Source organism: Hypomesus nipponensis, chromosome 13 (assembly GCF_054491055.1).
Source record: "Hypomesus nipponensis isolate SF chromosome 13, ASM5449105v1, whole genome shotgun sequence".
NCBI lineage: Eukaryota > Metazoa > Chordata > Actinopteri > Osmeriformes > Osmeridae > Hypomesus > Hypomesus nipponensis.
In genome coordinates, this window is record NC_140373.1 from 17,386,200 (window position 1) to 17,404,213 (window position 18,014).

General features: G+C 50.3%; 1 protein-coding gene across 4 annotated transcripts in view; it reads right to left on the reverse strand.

The window, feature by feature from the left end:
• The window catches only part of usp54b (ubiquitin specific peptidase 54b), a 44,265-nt gene that overhangs the window by 2,355 nt on the left and 23,896 nt on the right, over positions 1-18,014 (reverse strand). For 2 of the 4 annotated variants that reach the window (XR_014729437.1, XR_014729439.1), the window contains 13 exons: positions 14,307-14,453; positions 13,930-14,079; positions 13,670-13,841; positions 12,709-12,891; positions 12,159-12,468; positions 9,195-9,569; positions 8,823-8,947; positions 8,430-8,588; positions 4,541-4,688; positions 2,582-3,366; positions 1,894-2,015; positions 1,613-1,741; positions 19-142 (listed from right to left, as the gene is read on the reverse strand). Coding sequence is in view for 1 of the 4 variants with exons in the window: in XM_084669299.1 (XP_084525425.1) it covers positions 1,613-1,741; positions 1,894-2,015; positions 2,582-3,366; positions 4,541-4,688; positions 8,430-8,588; positions 8,823-8,947; positions 9,195-9,569; positions 12,159-12,468; positions 12,709-12,891; positions 13,670-13,841; positions 13,930-14,079; positions 14,307-14,453 (2,805 nt within the window). In the remaining 3 variants the exon portion in view is untranslated. The remainder of the gene's footprint in view (positions 1-18; positions 143-1,612; positions 1,742-1,893; positions 2,016-2,581; positions 3,367-4,540; positions 4,689-8,429; positions 8,589-8,822; positions 8,948-9,194; positions 9,570-12,158; positions 12,469-12,708; positions 12,892-13,669; positions 13,842-13,929; positions 14,080-14,306; positions 14,454-18,014) is intronic. The other 2 variants (XR_014729438.1, XM_084669299.1) reach the window with 2 other exon arrangements.

The window sequence follows — 18,014 nt, forward strand, 5'->3', positions numbered from 1 at the left end:
CACAAATGTACCAGTTACCTGATGAATAGTACATGATGAGGATGATGGAGATGATGAGGAAGAAGATGAGGACAATGATGATGATCATGGTGGTGACAAGCACTCAGGTGAGAGCAACTAGGCAAGGTGAGGAGACATCTATCTGGGAAAGAACCAGTGAGAGAAGAGAGAGAAAGACAGAGAATTAGAGAAAGTGAGAAAGGAGAGAGAAAGGAAGAGAGAGAGAGAGAGAGAGAGAGAGAGAGAGAGAGAGAGAGAGGGAGAGAGAGAGAGAGAGAGAGAGAGGGAGAGAGAGAGGGAGAGAGAGAGAAAGAGAGAGAAAGAGAGAGAAAGAAAGAGAGTAAGAGAGAGAAAGGAGAGGGAGAGACAGAGAGACAGAGAGAGACAGAGAGAGACAGAGAGAGAGAGAGAGAGAGAGAGAGACAGAGAGAGAGAGAGAGAGAGAGAGAGAGAGAGAGAGAGAGAGAGAGAGAGAGAGAGAGAGAGAGAGAGAGAGAGAGAGAGAGGGCTGAGGTGAAACATTAGGGGTTATTCAAAAAGTTTGATCTGGATCAGAAATATCTATTATCCCATGTTTTGCTATCCAGGATCAAGTAATCAATCTTACATTTGTACTGGTTTGTCGAAGCAACATCTGCCCCTAAGGCCTACTCCCCTGTCCAGCTGGTCTGGGAGCAAGACTTAAACACATCTCTGTCTGTTTCACAATGGAACTCTGTTTGGAATTCTGCTTTGTCTGTGTCCAAATGTGTCAGATTAAGGACTATCCAGTTCAAAATTCTGAACAGGGCATACATCACCCCTGTCACACAGTCCCAGATGGACAAAAGACATAAAGATCGATGCTGGCATGACTGTGGCAAGCGAGAGACACTTTGACATATGCTGTGGGAATGCCCAGCTGCAAAATCACTCTGGTCAGAGGTGATAGCTTCTCTGTCTGAGGCCTTACATGTGAAACTTCCAGTTGGTCCCAACATATGGTTACTGGGCCTTAAGCCAGATCATGTGATTGGAAGGTCTGCTGTTCAGCACTGGACATTGGGCTGCTTGGCCACAAAAAGACTCATCCTCATGAACTGGAAGGAGCACAAACCAGCTTGCTTCTCTAAACAATCTTGGTTGGTGGATTAAAGGGACTTGTTGAGCATAGAGCGAGCGGCATCACTGTGGGGGCCCTCATAGGCTCTAACGATCCTGACAGTTCACTGTGGCTCACCCTTCGGTGCAATTTATAACTCTTTAACACGCATCAACGAAATATATCTATATATATCTTCATGTGAATTGATTGTGAGTGGCTCTTCTGCTCCATTTCCAGAGGAACCAATGTATTTTGCTTAATGTGTCATCCTTGCACCCCTCCCCCATCCCTTTTTGTGTTTTAGTCAATTGTCTTGTATTGTTGCTCCCTTAAAAAAAAAAAAAGACTGGATTACGTAATCAAATCCAATTTCAGAATCCTTTTTTAATTTGGAACAACCCATCTTCAAGATTCAATCCAACCCAAAAGCCCAACTCCGATCAGATCACTTCCGAACAACTGGCCGGAGGGATGGCAGGACAGACAGAGAGACAGTTCCAGCACATGGCCACAAGAGGGCAGACTTACGAAGCTGCGTGAAGCCGTCAGGCGGTTGTGGCGGCCTCTGATAACAGTGCCGCTTGAACTGCGACTGATCTGACGCAGATTATTATCATCCGACTCCGCCCCCAAACACTGACCGTGCATCGTCATTGGCTGGGAGAAACAGAAATAGACTTTGACACGTAAACTATAAAAACATGTTATGTGTGAACATAAGAGAAAAGGAAACAAATTGCTAAATAATGAAAATAAGAGAGAGAGAGAGAGAGAGAGAGAGAGATGTGTGTGTGTGTGTGTGAGCTCACCCTGCTGTAGCCGGTGCTAATACGGGTGGTGGGGTCCACACTCCTCTCCACATCAGCGTTGGGGATCCGTGAGTGAGCCTGGGATGCGTGGCGTTGCAGGAGCCGCTCTGCTGGACTCCACACTACCCTCCCAGGGAGACAGGACAGACTGAGACTGAGACTGGGACTGGGACCGGGACTGGGACTGAGACTGGGACTGGGACTGGGACTGGGACTGAGACTGGGACTGAGACTGGGACTGGGACTGGCACTGGCACTGGGACTGGGACTGGGACTGGGACCGGGACTGGGACCGGGACTGGGACTGGGACTGGGACTGGGACTGGGACTGGCACTGGGACTGAGACTGAGACTGAGACTGGGACTGGGACCGGGACTGGGACTGAGACTGGGACTGGGACTGGGACTGGGACTGAGACTGGGACTGAGACTGGCACTGGGACTGGGACTGGGACTGGGACTGGGACTGGGACTGGGACTGGGACTGGGACTGGGACTGGGACTGGGACTGGGACTGGGACTGGGACTGGGACTGGGACTGGGACTGGGACTGAGACTGAGACTGGGACTGAGACTGGGACTGGGACTGGGACTGGGACTGAGACTGGGACTGAGACTGGGGCATCCACACCCTGACGAGCATCATGCAGGGACTGTGATCAGCGTAGAGGGTGTGTGCGTGCCTTACCTGTTCTTCCTGCTCGTAAGCTAGCCTGGTACAGCGAGTCCAGCTCAGACAGCTCTGCCTTCTCGGAACCACAGGGCTCCTGGAGCTGCCGTGGGGCATCCTGGGAGTTGTAGTTTGGGGGTGAGGCGCTGGGCCTGGTGAGAGCAGAGCGGTCTGGAGGTGTGTTGTAAGGGGCTACCACTGCATCCGGACGATCCAGGCTCCAGGAGGACCAATGACGCGTGGCGGTGTGAGTGGCCGCTCTCCGGCTGGGCCAATGGCGCGGGGCGAGGGAAGGGGAGCAGGGCGGGCGGGGGAGGGGGTGTGGGGGAGGTGTGTGGCTGTGGGAACACTCTGACTGTGTTCCCGGTGGTTTGCTTGTGTGTGAGGGCTGAGCGTGTGTTTCCCGGGGCTCAGACAGCGCGTGTGTGTCCCAGAGACGTAGTGGTAATGAGGGCAGGGAGATGGCCAGATGTTTCCCCAGGGGTCGCACACTCACACCGCCCACCTGCAGCCACTCACGCAGCCTGATCCCCGCTTCTCCTCCCTCCCTCGTCTTCTCCTCCACTCCACCTTCCCCATCCTCACCCCTCCCGCTCTCCCCCGCACCCAAGAGAAGGCCATCTCGCCCCTCCTCACCCCAGGAAGCGGGGCCGCTGGCGGGAGTGAAGGGGAGGCGGGGAGGGGGGGGTTGGTAGGGTGGAGGACGGGGTCTGGGGCCCAGAGCAGCTTCCTGGTTGGCTGCCTGGTCCTCCTCTTCCTTCTGATTGGGCGTCAGCAATACTTGGACCGAGCCAGGCTGTTCACTGGGGGGCGGGGCAGAAGAGGGAAGGCGTTTCAGGGACCAACAAGCCCAGCCAATCATCCAAGGACATTCCACGACAAGGGGAACACTCTTACAGTGTGTTGGATGTATAGTCCAGATGGATGGAGGAAATCACATCCATGTAGTGTATGAGCACACACACGCATGCACGCACACAAAGACACACACACACAAAGACACACACACACACATATACACACACACACAGTATCAACCTCCACCCCCTATATTAACTCCCCACATCTCCTCCTCCAATAGTAATTACCCAGCAGGCTATGCAGTTGGGGGCCATAAATCCGACTTGGGTGTTGATCAATAGAGGGATGGACGGTCTTAAAGAGGAAAAACACTTCTCTGTACCTCCTGTACTGACCATAGACACAATACAACCTGTCCTAGCACACACACACACACCATCCATGACCATGACAGTCTACACAGACAGACACACACACACACACACACACATGCAAGAACCAGCCCAGACAAGGATAGACCAGCCCAAACCATCAAATACCAGCACAGAACAGCCCAAACAATCAAATACCACCCCAGACCACCCCAGACCAGCCCAAACCACCCCAGACCAGCCCAGACCAGCCCAGACCAGCCCAGACCAGCCCAGACCACCCCAGACCAGCCCAGACCATTGCATTCTAGCACAGACCAGCACGTTCCAGCAGAGACCAGCTGAGAAGCACATTCCATCACAGACCAGCTTTGGGAGGAGCAGACATGGACCAGCACAGACCAGAAAGCAAGCGTTGCCACAACACACACACACACAAACACACACACAAACACACACACACACAAACTCACACGCACACACACAAAGACACACTCTGAGCCCGTTTAAGCAGCACACGTGAGACAGAGGGCGACAAAGCCGAGCAGCACAACCACAGAAACACAGAAGCACAGGCCTCTTCCACCAGGAACACAGACACAGTCGGTGACACAGAGCCAGGGCCCTACAGAGAGTCAGGACAGGCAGTTCTGGGGACACACGGTGGGGTCCAGCAGAGGGGGACAGCAGGCTGTATGGACACACGGTGGGGTCCACAGGTGTGTGTTGGACAGGCAGTGGTGAGAACACACACACAGAGGGTCTGAGGTCATCACTATGGAGACACAGGGGACAGTTGTGGTACCTGCGAGGCCCCTGTGGGCGGGTCCTTCCTGTCTCCCGTTCCATTTCCTGTTCCTGCCTGCGTTTGATTGGGCCACCCGTGCTCCTCATGCACGCAGCTACAGCCAATCCGCTATGAGCGTTAGCCTCATGCAGGGGTCTGAGCACAGCTGAGAATGTTACCGACAGAGCAGGGGAGAGAACGCGAGAGAGTAAGGAGGATGAAAACAGAGAAGAGTGGGCGGGAGAATGAGGGACACACACAGGGAGTTAAGGACAGAGAAGAGAGGGACAAGAAAACATGGAAAAAAGAGTGAGAAAGAGAGGGTAAAAAGAGAACAATATGGAGGAAACAAAGGCAGAAACGAGAGAAGCAGAGCAAAAGAAGGGATTATGAAGGGGCCGTCATGCAGTTAGCTCCTGTGTGTGTGTGTGTGTGTGTGTTTATGCGCTCGCATGTGTGTGGCACATGATGCAGATCCTGTGTGTCTGTATTGCAGCTGAGACTGAGGTAAGTGTGAAGGGGAGGAGGAGCAGTAGCTAAGGCTACGTTCTCAAGGCCAAGCATCCCACAGTCCTCGGCAGGCACAGGTCGAAGGTTAAAGGCATTACCAGGCTAGCAATGCTAACATGGTGCTATAAATACAGCCCTGTGCAACGCTTAGCCTCGTGAATGTAGCCCAGCTGTGTGAGCGTGGTGTTAGTGGGTTAGGATGTCAAGTCAACACATCTGGGGAGCAACCATCACCCTCTGGCATGCGTTCAGGAGCAGCACCATGTCCAGTGGTGTTGACAAACAGCCAGGGCAACAGCACCTTTTGACTGGGTATTTCTAGGACAGGGAGGGTAAACGGTTACTCTCGTTGTGTTGGCTGTGACGTGAGTGATGGAGCGAGGCAGATTGGACTGGTTAAATTCAGCATGAACCATGACTTAACGACAACACCATGTTGTGCTGTAGAGCCTAGGTTTAGGCACGTGTGTGTGTGTTCGTGTTTGTATGCATGACAGCACAACAGACACTTTTTGCTGACAGAAGGACAAACACTCAAAACACACCTAATTCATGAAGTTATATCAGAAATATCAAACAGCTATAACAGCTGGTCTGGAAAAACCCAAACTTGCAAACTCACATACAGACCTACATCCACACACATCCACACAGACAGACCTACATCCACACACATCCACACATACAGACCAACGTCCACACACATCCACACAGACAGACCTACATCCACACACATCCACACAGACAGACCTACATCCACACACATCCACACATACAGACCTACATCCACACACATCCACACATACAGACCTACATCCACACACATACAGACCTACATCCACACACATCCACACAGACAGACCTACATCCACACAAATCCACACATACAGACCTACATCCACACACATCCACACAGACAGACCTACATCCACACAAATCCACACATACAGACCTACATCCACACACATCCACACAGACAGACCTATTTCCACACACATCCACACAAACAGACCTACATCCACACACATCCACACATACAGACCTACATCCACACACAGACAGACCTACATCCACACACATAAACACAGACAGACCTACATCCACACACTTCCACACAGATAGACCTACATCCACACAGACAGACCTACATCCACACACATCCACACAGACAGACCTACATCCACACACATCCACACAGACAGACCTACATCCACACAAATCCACACATACAGACCTACATCCACACACATCCACACAGACAGACCTATTTCCACACACATCCACACAAACAGACCTACATCCACACACATCCACACATACAGACCTACATCCACACACAGACAGACCTACATCCACACACATAAACACAGACAGACCTACATCCACACACTTCCACACAGATAGACCTACATCCACACAGACAGACCTACATCCACACACATCCACACAGACAGACCTACATCCACACACACACACACACACATACAGACCTACATCCAAACACATCCACACAGACAGACCTACATCCACACAGACAGACCTACATCCACACACACACACACACATACAGACCTACATCCACACACATCCACACAGACAGACCTACATCCACACACATCCACACAGACAGACCTACATCCACACACACACACACACATAGAGACCTACATCCACACACATCCACACAGACAGACCTACATCCACACACATCCACACAGATAGACCTACATCCACACAGACAGACCTACATCCACACACATCCACACAGACAGACCTACATCCACACACTTCCACACAGACAGACCTACATCCACACACATCCACACAGACAGACCTACATCCACACACATCCACACAGACAGACCTACATCCACACACATCCACACAGACAGACCTACATCCACACAGACACTCTTGGACACAGAGGCTTGGGGCAGCTTCTGCTCCAATCCCTCCGCAGGGCAGCCAGGCACGGAAGGTTCCACCATGTCCAAGTCCCTCAGGTCAGAGACCATCCCAGGGGCTACTGGCTTGGGAACACTCTGGGTTAGGAGTTTACACAGATTTGCTTCATTTTGGCTGGTGTTAGCCCAACACAAGCAAAACTGGCACTCCTAGAGTCACACACACAGTACATTAACAGACAAGTAAGCACACAAGCTAAACTGGCATGCACAAACACTAGCCATGTGGGTCAACGTACAACAACCAAACACAATTATCTCCTTACTGTCCTTTGAACACTACACCACCCAACATGACCTCCAGCGTTGCCCTCCCTCCATCCCTCTATTCTTCCAACCCCTCTCCTCCCTGTCTCCCGCAAAACAAGACTCTACCTACCCTGCTGTTGTAGCTGGTCCAGGTATATATCTAGCCTGTTGTTGCAGCTGGTCCAGGTATATATCTACCCTGCTGTTGGAGCTGGTCCAGGTATATATCTACCCTGCTGTTGGAGCTGGTCCAGGTATATATCTACCCTGCTGTTGGAGCTGGTCCAGGTATATATCTACCCTGCTGTTGGAGCTGGTCCAGGTATATATCTACCCTGCTGTTGGAGCTGGTCCAGGTATATATCTACCCTGCTGTTGGAGCTGGTCCAGGTATATATCTACCCTGCTGTTGGAGCTGGTCCAGGTATGTATCCACCCTGGTGTTGGAGCTGGTCCAGGTATGTATCCACCCTGGTGTTGGAGCTGGTCCAGGTATGTATCTACCCTGCTGTTGGAGCTGGTCCAGGTATATATCTACCCTGCTGTTGGAGCTGGTCCAGGTATGTATCCACCCTGGTGTTGGAGCTGGTCCAGGTATGTATCTACCCTGCTGTTGTAGCTGGTCCAGGTATGTATCTACCCAGCTGTTGTAGCTGGTCCAGATATGTACCTACCCTGGTGTTGGAGCTGGTCCAGGTATATATCTACCCTGCTGTTGTAGCTGGTCCAGGTATGTATCTACCCAGCTGTTGTAGCTGGTCCAGGTATATATCTACCCTGCTGTTGTAGCTGGTCCAGGTATATATCTACCCTGCTGTTGGAGCTGGTCCAGGTATATATCTACCCTGCTGTTGGAGCTGGTCCAGGTATGTATCTACCCTGGTGTTGGAGCTGGTCCAGGTATGTATCTACCCTGGTGTTGGAGCTGGTCCAGGTATGTATCTACCCAGCTGTTGGAGCTGGTCCAGGTATGTATCTACCCTGCTGTTGTAGCTGGTCCAGGTATATATCTACCCTGCTGTTGTAGCTGGTCCAGGTATGTATCTACCCTGCTGTTGTAGCTGGTCCAGGTATGTACCTACCCTGGTGTTGTAGCTGGTCCAGGTATATATCTACCCTGCTGTTGTAGCTGGTCCAGGTATATATCTACCCTGCTGTTGTAGCTGGTCCAGGTATGTACCTACCCTGGTGTTGGAGCTGGTCCAGGTCCATGTACTTGCTGGGTTTGGGGTTGAAGCCCATGGCCACCTCCCTCTCAGCCTCCCTCAGCCTCTGCTGTTCCTGCTGCCGAGCCCTCCTCGCCACCTCCTCCTGCAGCTCGTCCAGCTCACTGCGGCTGGAGCCTGCACACACACACACACACACACAGTTACACACGTACATACAGGAGCACTCACACAGTTACACACACACAAGCACATGGAAGGCTACAGAGGATAAATGGTAGGATGGTCCAATGACATGCATACACAGTCAGGAACAAGTGGTTATACTATGCTTTAGCTCATAATCCCAGACACAGCACTAGCAACCCCCCCCCCCCCCACACACACACACACACACACACACACACTCACCTGGGTGGGCTCTGCTACCCCAGTTGGGTGATGGCAGTTCTTGCAAGATAGCACTGCTGCTCTTGGACTTAGGCACAGACCTCCATGATGGGCCTGACATCAATACTCTCTTATGTCCCACCTCTCTGAGAGAGAGAGAGATATGGAAAGGGAGAGAGAGAGAGAGAGAGCGAGAGATAGAGAGATATATGGAGAGGGAGAGAGAGATGGAGCGAGAGAGAGAGAGAGAGAGAGAAAGAGAGAGAAGGAGAGGGAAAGAGAGAAGGAAAGAGGGAGGGATGGAGCCGGAGAGAAAGAGGGAGGGAGAGAGTAAGGGGGGAGAGAACGTGTGTGTCTGTGTGCGTGTGTGTGTGTGTGGTTGTGTGTTCGTACCTGTCCGGGCTGCTGCTGTTCCTCTCACTGCTCTCGTATCCGCTCTCCATCCGCTGAATCAGTCGAGGCTGATGCTCCGCCCCTCTCAGGGGAGGCGGGGGGGGAGGAGGGGGCGGGGGCCTCACTGTCCCGTTGCCAAGCAACGCCAGCGCCCCCCCCTCAACCACAACTCCCCCCGCCTCCAGCCCCGCCCCCTCTGTTTCCTCCTGTAGGTTGGGGGCTGTGGGCAGGGTCCCGGGGTCCTGGGGTGGAGGGGGCGGAGGCATGGTGCTGTAGCCCAGCGGAGAGCCCCTCTGGCGGGTGCAGATGCTGTCAATGTTTAGGGCCTCCCTCCTGGGTCTCCAAGCTGGCCGGTAACACCGGCCCCCGGAGGAGCTGGATGTGGAGAGGGAAGGAGGTGGGGTCAAAAAATAATCCAGAGCACGGAGTTTAGAGGCAGGTAAGTACGTTTGGCAAACCTTGCAATTTTAGCTTGAGTTTGAAAGGATTTTAACCAAAATATCCCACCCCCTGCCTTCAAAGCCACACCCCAAAACACATGGATGTGCTTCCTGACTGCTGCCCGGTAGACAGACACAGACCGACAGACAGACAGACAGACATACAAATACCCTGTCCAATCACTGCATTCGGTCTGAATGCCCTCCAATCATTAGTGCCGGTCCAAGTGTAATGATTGGTCGATTACAGTCCTGCGATGCCCACAGAGATGGGATTGATTACATTTTAGTGTCAAACCTTTCGATGTATTGGTTGCTATCGGGATGTGAAGTTCATTTCAGCAGATATGTGATACACGCTGGTGAAAAGGGTCCATTGTCAAAATGTGGTAGTTTTGGTAGATAATTGTAACTGTGTAAAGAAAATTCTCAAATTTCTTCTGAAATTCCTACTTGTATTTATTACTGTAACAATGGGAGTGTGGGTCTTGTGTTATGCATGAGCAGTAGCACATTGTGTGCAAACAAAATTTGAATCGGATAAATCAAGTTGGCAGCGTATCTACAATACAGACAGATAATAGACAGTGAACATTATCATACCAGAAGCAAACTCCCTATTTCCCAACTCCATTCAGCAGGCTATCTTTCTAGCGCAGTTCCCATAGAAGTTGATCAGCCAGTAAGTAAGGGATAATGCCCGACGAAGTGTCCAATATCACCTGATAATGGACAAAGCGGAGGCGTGAACCGTCCGACGCGCAGCGGAGTCCATTATCAGGTGATATTGGACGCCTCGAAGGTCATTATCCCGCTTATACCATGGTCACTTGCCAACGATTTTTTTTTTTTACAAACATTTATTTATGTTTTCAGGCGTTTTGCAATAGAAATCTAGCGTTTTTCAACCTTAGCCAACTCTGATATTTCTAGTCCGCTCAGCTCATAGAACCAACACCGGCTTTCCTTTGACTGAGCTATTAGCCCAAAAGCTAACATTATGCTAGCAGGATTCAAAGGCAATAACATAGTGTACGGTTGACAAACAGTAAATATAATTTTACAGTATGTTTGACAAGGAGATTTGCTAGCTAACCAGCCATATCACTGTCCCAAAATCAATATCAAGATTTTCATGAACATTATCGGCCATATAGGCTACAGTATGGCCGCAGCCTGTGGAGCGAGTTGAATGGCAAATGGATGTGAGATGACCGCATCAAAGTTGAAATTTTCTCCAAACAGTGAATTTGACAGTATGTTTAACAACAAGAGTAGCCAACTATCGAGCCATGTCATTGTCCCCAAATAAAATCTATATTTTTAAGAAGAAAATAATCAGCCATTTGTAGAGTTACTGCTACTGTCGTTTTGGCCGCAGCCTGTCTGAAGATTGACTAGCGAGGTGAATAGTGAATGGGATGTGAGATGAGCGGTTACGTGACACTGACACACTACATTCAGAAAATAAACATTTTTCAAATAGGTTAAAATGAATATTGAAGTCACTCATTGCTGTAAATACAAGTTAGCATGTTAAAGTCTTTCAAAATTGTAAATGGAGGCTTTGACTCCGTCACTGTTGTTATGGTTACTTATTTCAGATATTTTGTACAGGCTCCTGTGTAGCCAGCGGAATAATTTAGAACGGTGAATAGACAGTTTTGCCGATAATGGACACCTCTGCAGCCAATCAGAATTGAGTATTCACCCAGACCATGGTATAATGTAGCTGTAATGTAGGCTTTGTTTGTCTGTACAAAGTGCAAAACTATCTTTAGTTTTGTAATGTTTTAGCCTACCTCAATTCTGACTTGTGTGCCCAGTCCGACACCTGGACTTCTGTGTGCGTGCTGCAGTGGCTATTTGGCAAGCTCAGAAGAGCGCGTTTACATGGAATTCATCGGTGTGTGTTTACAAGCGTTGATTGGGATACTGCGTTTATTTTTTCAGGGATTATCAATCTAAATTAATGTACTGACTAATATAAAGTAAACTTTAGATTTTACTGGGACACAGCAGATTTATACTGGGGCACGTGCCCCAATAAAAAGGGTCTAACGGTGCCCCTGATCTACATCCACAAACTAAATTGAATGAATAGGCTAATTTTGGGCTTTGCAATGTGCACAAGATACATTTTTCTTTGTTTGACCTGGTAAATCACAAATACATCTTTCAGGCAAAAGAGTGTGCCCAGACTCAAATACCCAGTGGTAGAGATGGAGGAAGCAACCCAGTTCAAGTGGCCCCATAGCCAGTGTATGGCTTATACTCAATAACCCAATGGTTGACATGGTAAGAAGGAAACAGAATGAGTGTCAAACCAAGTCATTACTCCCCCTGATGCCCGAGATAGCATTTAAACACAAGCAAGCTAGGCCCAATGGATGGTATAGGACATGGAGAGAGGGCCAATCTCAACCCCCCCCGAGACTAGGATGGTAATGGGGAAGGGGAATTCAGGTTGTTTGATTTATAGGCAGGGTTAGGTTTAGGGTTAGGGTTAGAGGTTAGGACTCACCTGGACTTGCTCTCACCGCTTGTGCTCTCGTCCTCCCAGTGAGGCGCTGCCAGAGCTCCCTCACACCCCCCGATGCCCGAGGACGAGGAGGAGAGGGGGCGGGAGGAGGAGGTGGAGGAGGAGAGGGGGCGGGAGGAGGAGGTGCAGGAGGAGAGGGGGCGGGAGGAGGAGGTGGAGGAGGAGAGGGGACGGGAGGAGGAGGTGGAGGAGGAGAGGGGGCGGCGGGAGGAGAGGAGGAACACTGCTGTCTCCTTGTACTCTTGAAGGAGAGGAGGGGTGGGGGGGCGCAGTGGACCCTCCACTAGTAGCTCTGGGATTTAGGCAACCAGAGAGGGAAAGAGAGAGAGAGAGAGAGAGAGAGAGAGAGAGAGAGAGAGAGAGAGAGAGAGAAGAAAGACAGAGGGATGGTAAAAGTTAAATCCTGTGGAATTCAATACTTCCATTCATCCCAGAGGGGGCAATTATGCAGTACAAGCCTATCAGAAAAGATGAGATGCTCTCAGATTCAGCCCGAGGAGTGCAGTCGCCCCTTCCACAAGCTTGTCCTCACCTGCGGGGTCAGCGCTGTGTGAGGGGGTGGCGTTGTCGTGGCTACACACCACGGTGCTCTGGGATTCGTTGGAGAGGTGGCTGCCTGTGGACTGGTGCAGGGCTCGGGTGCGGCTGGTGCGGTGGCTGGAACTGTCTGTGGACGAGTCTGTCCTGGTGTCACTGGAGATGGACGGCTCCCTGCCTAGGGGGATGAAGGGGGGTTCAGGAGGAGAGAAGGAGAAAGAAGGGGGAAGGAGGGGGAAGGAGAGACAGAGAGAGAGAGAGAGAGAGAGAGAGACAGAGAGAGAGAGAGAGAGACAGAGAGAGAGAGAGAGAGAGAGAGAGAGAGAGAGAGAGAGAGAGATAGAGAGACAGTGTGGAAGAAATTTAGATTTCCTGTGTGCTTACATTATTCACTAATCAAGAGAACTAGTCATTGGATACTAGTTAGTATGTTCTCATGTAAGCTTGCTATTAATAAGAGTAGATTGTGTCTATGTGTCAGGGTTAATAGATGTTTGAGATCAGGAGAAAGTACTGGCTAAATAGTCCTTGTCATGACTACAAGGAGAGCTCCAACTATGAACTCTGTAGTTTGAGTGGTCATGTGTTGGGAGCTGTGAATCTCTTTCTCTGAGACTGTTGTAACGTCATTTCTGCCTGATTGTCACTATCTATGTTTACATTCTCGTGCCCTATAAAAGATGGTCCTCTGTCCTTCAGAGCGGAGAGAGACTTGATTGAGACCTAAGCCTGATGTTGTGTTGTCATTTATTGTCAGAGGTCTGGTTTTCTCTCCCAATCTGCAGATTGATAAATACTTATTAAAATCCAGAACTCAACTGAACTTAGTCACTCCGTTTATGAAGAGACGGACAAAACACTTTCTTCATCAACAGACAGACAGAGTTTCAGTATTTTCAGTAGTGTTTTAGTATTTCAGAGGGGCAGGGTCAGAGGTGAAAGGCAGGGTCTCCTACCAGAGTCCTCGCTGTCGTAGCCTCGGCTGCAGTGCTGCAGGTCCAGGTGGGGGTTGGAGGGGCTGTCCTGCCATACCACCGGCGTCCCCCGGGGGTCAGCATAAAGCAGCAGCAGAGGCTGGTAGTGACCTTTTATACAGCGAGAAACCACGTCCTTCCACTTAGGACCGATCTACAGGACACATACACACACAGTCAGTCACAATTATCTTAGATAGAGTCATGGTCCGCTTGGTTTTTCAGGAGTCAACAATAGAGACCTCTTTGACGTGTGCGTCGTCAAAGTACATCCACTTGCGTATCTTGGTCTGGAAGAAGAAGGTGGAGTAGTGTTTGCCGTAGTAGCACACCATGCCCACCAGGTAGAGCTCCGCCTGGCGCGCCCGCTCCTCCGTCACACGGTAGAACAGCTAGACAGAGACACACGGGCTCATCAGCACACACAAACACACACACACACACAGGGGTCACTACAGACTGGCATCAGTGTTTGTGTGTGTGTGTGTTAGTTTGTGTGTATGTGGGGATCATGATGTGTGTGTGTGTGGTGAGGGGGTCATGATGTGTGTGTGTGGTGAGGGGGTCATGATGTGTGTGTGTGTGGTGAGGGGGTCATGATGTGTGTGTGTGGTCTCACATCCCCAAGACGCAGGCAGGTTCCCAGGCTGTGGATGACGTCCTCGGCCAGGTCAGAGTGGTCAGAGTCCCACACCAGGCCGATGCTCACGATCTCCGGAGAGTTCATCAGCACCCGCCGGATACGCAGCACCTCCCCACAGTTACTCTGGAAACACACAGGGGGGCAGTCCCAAACCAACCAGGGGTTACACCAAGGGATGCAGCCATGTACCCATGTTACTATTAACTGCAGTGTAAAACGTCTGGGTTTGGTCACCATAAAGGCTCAGCTACATCCAGTGTTACTGTCCTCATTCTCCAAAAAGAGGAAGTGAGGAAACAGTAACAAACATTGCTGGAGTTTGATTGCGCAAAATCATGACGTTTTCTCCTGTTGCTAGCTTGAGATGATAATGTCACTTATCATTGCGTGTGTTAGTGTACCCACTTTCCATCAGCATTAGGTACATTTCTTGTTGTTTGTTAGTTAATTTGCAAATACAGGCTGCAGAGTATATAATGTATTGTTTTCAAAGTTTTATTGCTCAATCGTTAGTCAGATGTACATGGTGATTATAGCTTTCGCCCTCAGTGGCGGTCCTAGCACATTTGACGCCCCGGGCAATGGGGCGCCAAATGTGCCGGGAAAAGAGCCCAGTTCACCCGTGCCCAAAACCGCTACTGTTTGCCCTGATGTCAGTACCTGGGTAACAGCTAATACGTGTAGTGTAGCCTAATTTACTAATGCATCCCAATTACAACTGAAAATGCCTAGTTCTTCAGGATCATTCTCTTCTTCGGACGTTTAGTTTATTGCTATTAATATTATTATTGTGCGTGCCGCTTTTGACACAACCTTAAACTTGGTTGCAGGCACAAGTTAACAATATTGCACTGTACGGTAAGTAGCCGAGTCGGCGTTAGTATTTTAGGATACTCTTCTCAGTTACGCACTAGGATTTACTCCTGAGGAGTGCACCTCGAAAAGTAGTTTAATTCATTTAGTTATCATTGTTTAATTTATTTGGTACTGTTTTATTTGGTTACTATTTCTTTTCGAAAGACAGCAACTGTTAACAACAAAAGCCATCAAAGAAATGTTGTACAATAAAACCTCTAATTTAAGAATGTTCATGTGATTGTATACATCCAGAATGTTGTTTATGTTTCCCTAATTAGACCCCCAGTATAGTACCACTAGACACCAGGGATAACACCCCAGGTAGTACCACTAGACACCAGGGATAACACCCCAGGTAGTACCATTAGACACCAGGGATAACACCCCAGGTAGTACCACCACACTAGACACCAGGGATAACACCCCAGGTAGTACCACCACACTAGACACCAGGGATAACACCCCAGGTAGTACCATGGGCACCAGGGATAACACCCCAGGTAGTACCACTAGACACCAGGGATAACACCCCAGGTAATACCACTAAACACCAGGGATAACACCCCAGGTAGTACCACTAGACACCAGGGATAACACCCCAGGTAATACCACTAAACACCAGGGATAACACCCCAGGTAGTACCACTAGACACCAGGGATAACACCCCAGGTAGTACCACTAGACACCAGGGATAACACCCCAGGTACTACCACCACACTAGACACCAGGGATAACACCCCAGGTAGTACCACTAGACACCAGGGATAACACCCCAGGTAGTACCATTAGACACCAGGGATAACACCCCAGGTAGTACCACCACACTAGACACCAGGGATAACACCCCAGGTAGTACCACCACACTAGACACCAGGGATAACACCCCAGGTAGTACCACTAGACACCAGGGATAACACCCCAGGTACTACCACTAGACACCAGGGATAACACCCCAGGTACTACCACCACATTAGACACCAGGGATAACACCCCAGGTAGCACCATCACACTAGACACCAGGGATAACACCCCAGGTAGTACCACCACACTAGACACCAGGGATAACACCCCAGGTAGTACCACCACACTAGACACCAGGGATAACAACCCAGGTAGTACCACCACACTAGACACCAGGGATAACACCCCAGGTAGTACCACTAGACACCAGGGATAACACCCCAGGTAGTACCATTAGACACCAGGGATAACACCCCAGGTAGTACCACCACACTAGACACCAGGGATAACACCCCAGGTAGTACCACCACACTAGACACCAGGGATAACACCCCAGGTAGTACCATGGGCACCAGGGATAACACCCCAGGTAGTACCACTAGACACCAGGGATAACACCCCAGGTAATACCACTAAACACCAGGGATAACACCCCAGGTAGTACCACTAGACACCAGGGATAACACCCCAGGTAATACCACTAAACACCAGGGATAACACCCCAGGTAGTACCACTAGACACCAGGGATAACACCCCAGGTAGTACCACTAGACACCAGGGATAACACCCCAGGTACTACCACCACACTAGACACCAGGGATAACACCCCAGGTAGTACCACTAGACACCAGGGATAACACCCCAGGTAGTACCATTAGACACCAGGGATAACACCCCAGGTAGTACCACCACACTAGACACCAGGGATAACACCCCAGGTAGTACCACCACACTAGACACCAGGGATAACACCCCAGGTAGTACCACTAGACACCAGGGATAACACCCCAGGTACTACCACTAGACACCAGGGATAACACCCCAGGTACTACCACCACATTAGACACCAGGGATAACACCCCAGGTAGCACCATCACACTAGACACCAGGGATAACACCCCAGGTAGTACCACCACACTAGACACCAGGGATAACACCCCAGGTAGTACCACCACACTAGACACCAGGGATAACAACCCAGGTAGTACCACCACACTAGACACCAGGGATAACACCCCAGGTAGTACCACTAGACACCAGGGATAACACCCCAGGTAGCACCACCACACTAGACACCAGGGATAACACCCCAGGTAGTACCACTAGACACCAGGGATAACACCCCAGGTAGCACCACCACACTAGACACCAGGGATAACACCCCAGGTAGTACCACCACATTAGACACCAGGGATAACACCCCAGGTAGCACAACCACACTAGACACCAGGGATAACACCCCAGGTAATACCACTAGACACCAGGGATAACACCCCAGGTAGCACCACCACACTAGACACCAGGGATAACACCCCAGGTAATACCACTAAACACCAGGGATAACACCCCAGGTAGTACCACTAGACACCAGGGATAACACCCCAGGTAGCACCACCACACTAGACACCAGGGATAACACCCCAGGTAGTACCACCACACTAGACACCAGGGATAACACCCCAGGTAGTACCACCACACTAGACACCAGGGATAACACCCCAGGTAGTACCACCACACTAGACACCAGGGATAACACTCCAGGTAGCACCACTAGACACCAGGGATTACACCCCTGTTCCCTGAAACAACACTGTTCCTCACACAGCAAGGAAAGGTCTGAGAAACAGAGATGATTGAAACAGCAGAGACCAGAAACAGGAGAGATATATAACTGATATATAGAGAGGGGGAGAAAGAGACAGAGAGGTGGAGGGAGACAGAAAGACAGAAAGACAGAGAAAGAGACAAAGACAGAGAGAGATAGAGAGAGAGAGAAAGAGAGAGAGAGAGACAGAGAGAGAAAGAGAGACAGAGAGAGAGAGAGAGAGAGAGAGAGAGAGAGAGAGAGAGAGAGAGAGAGAGA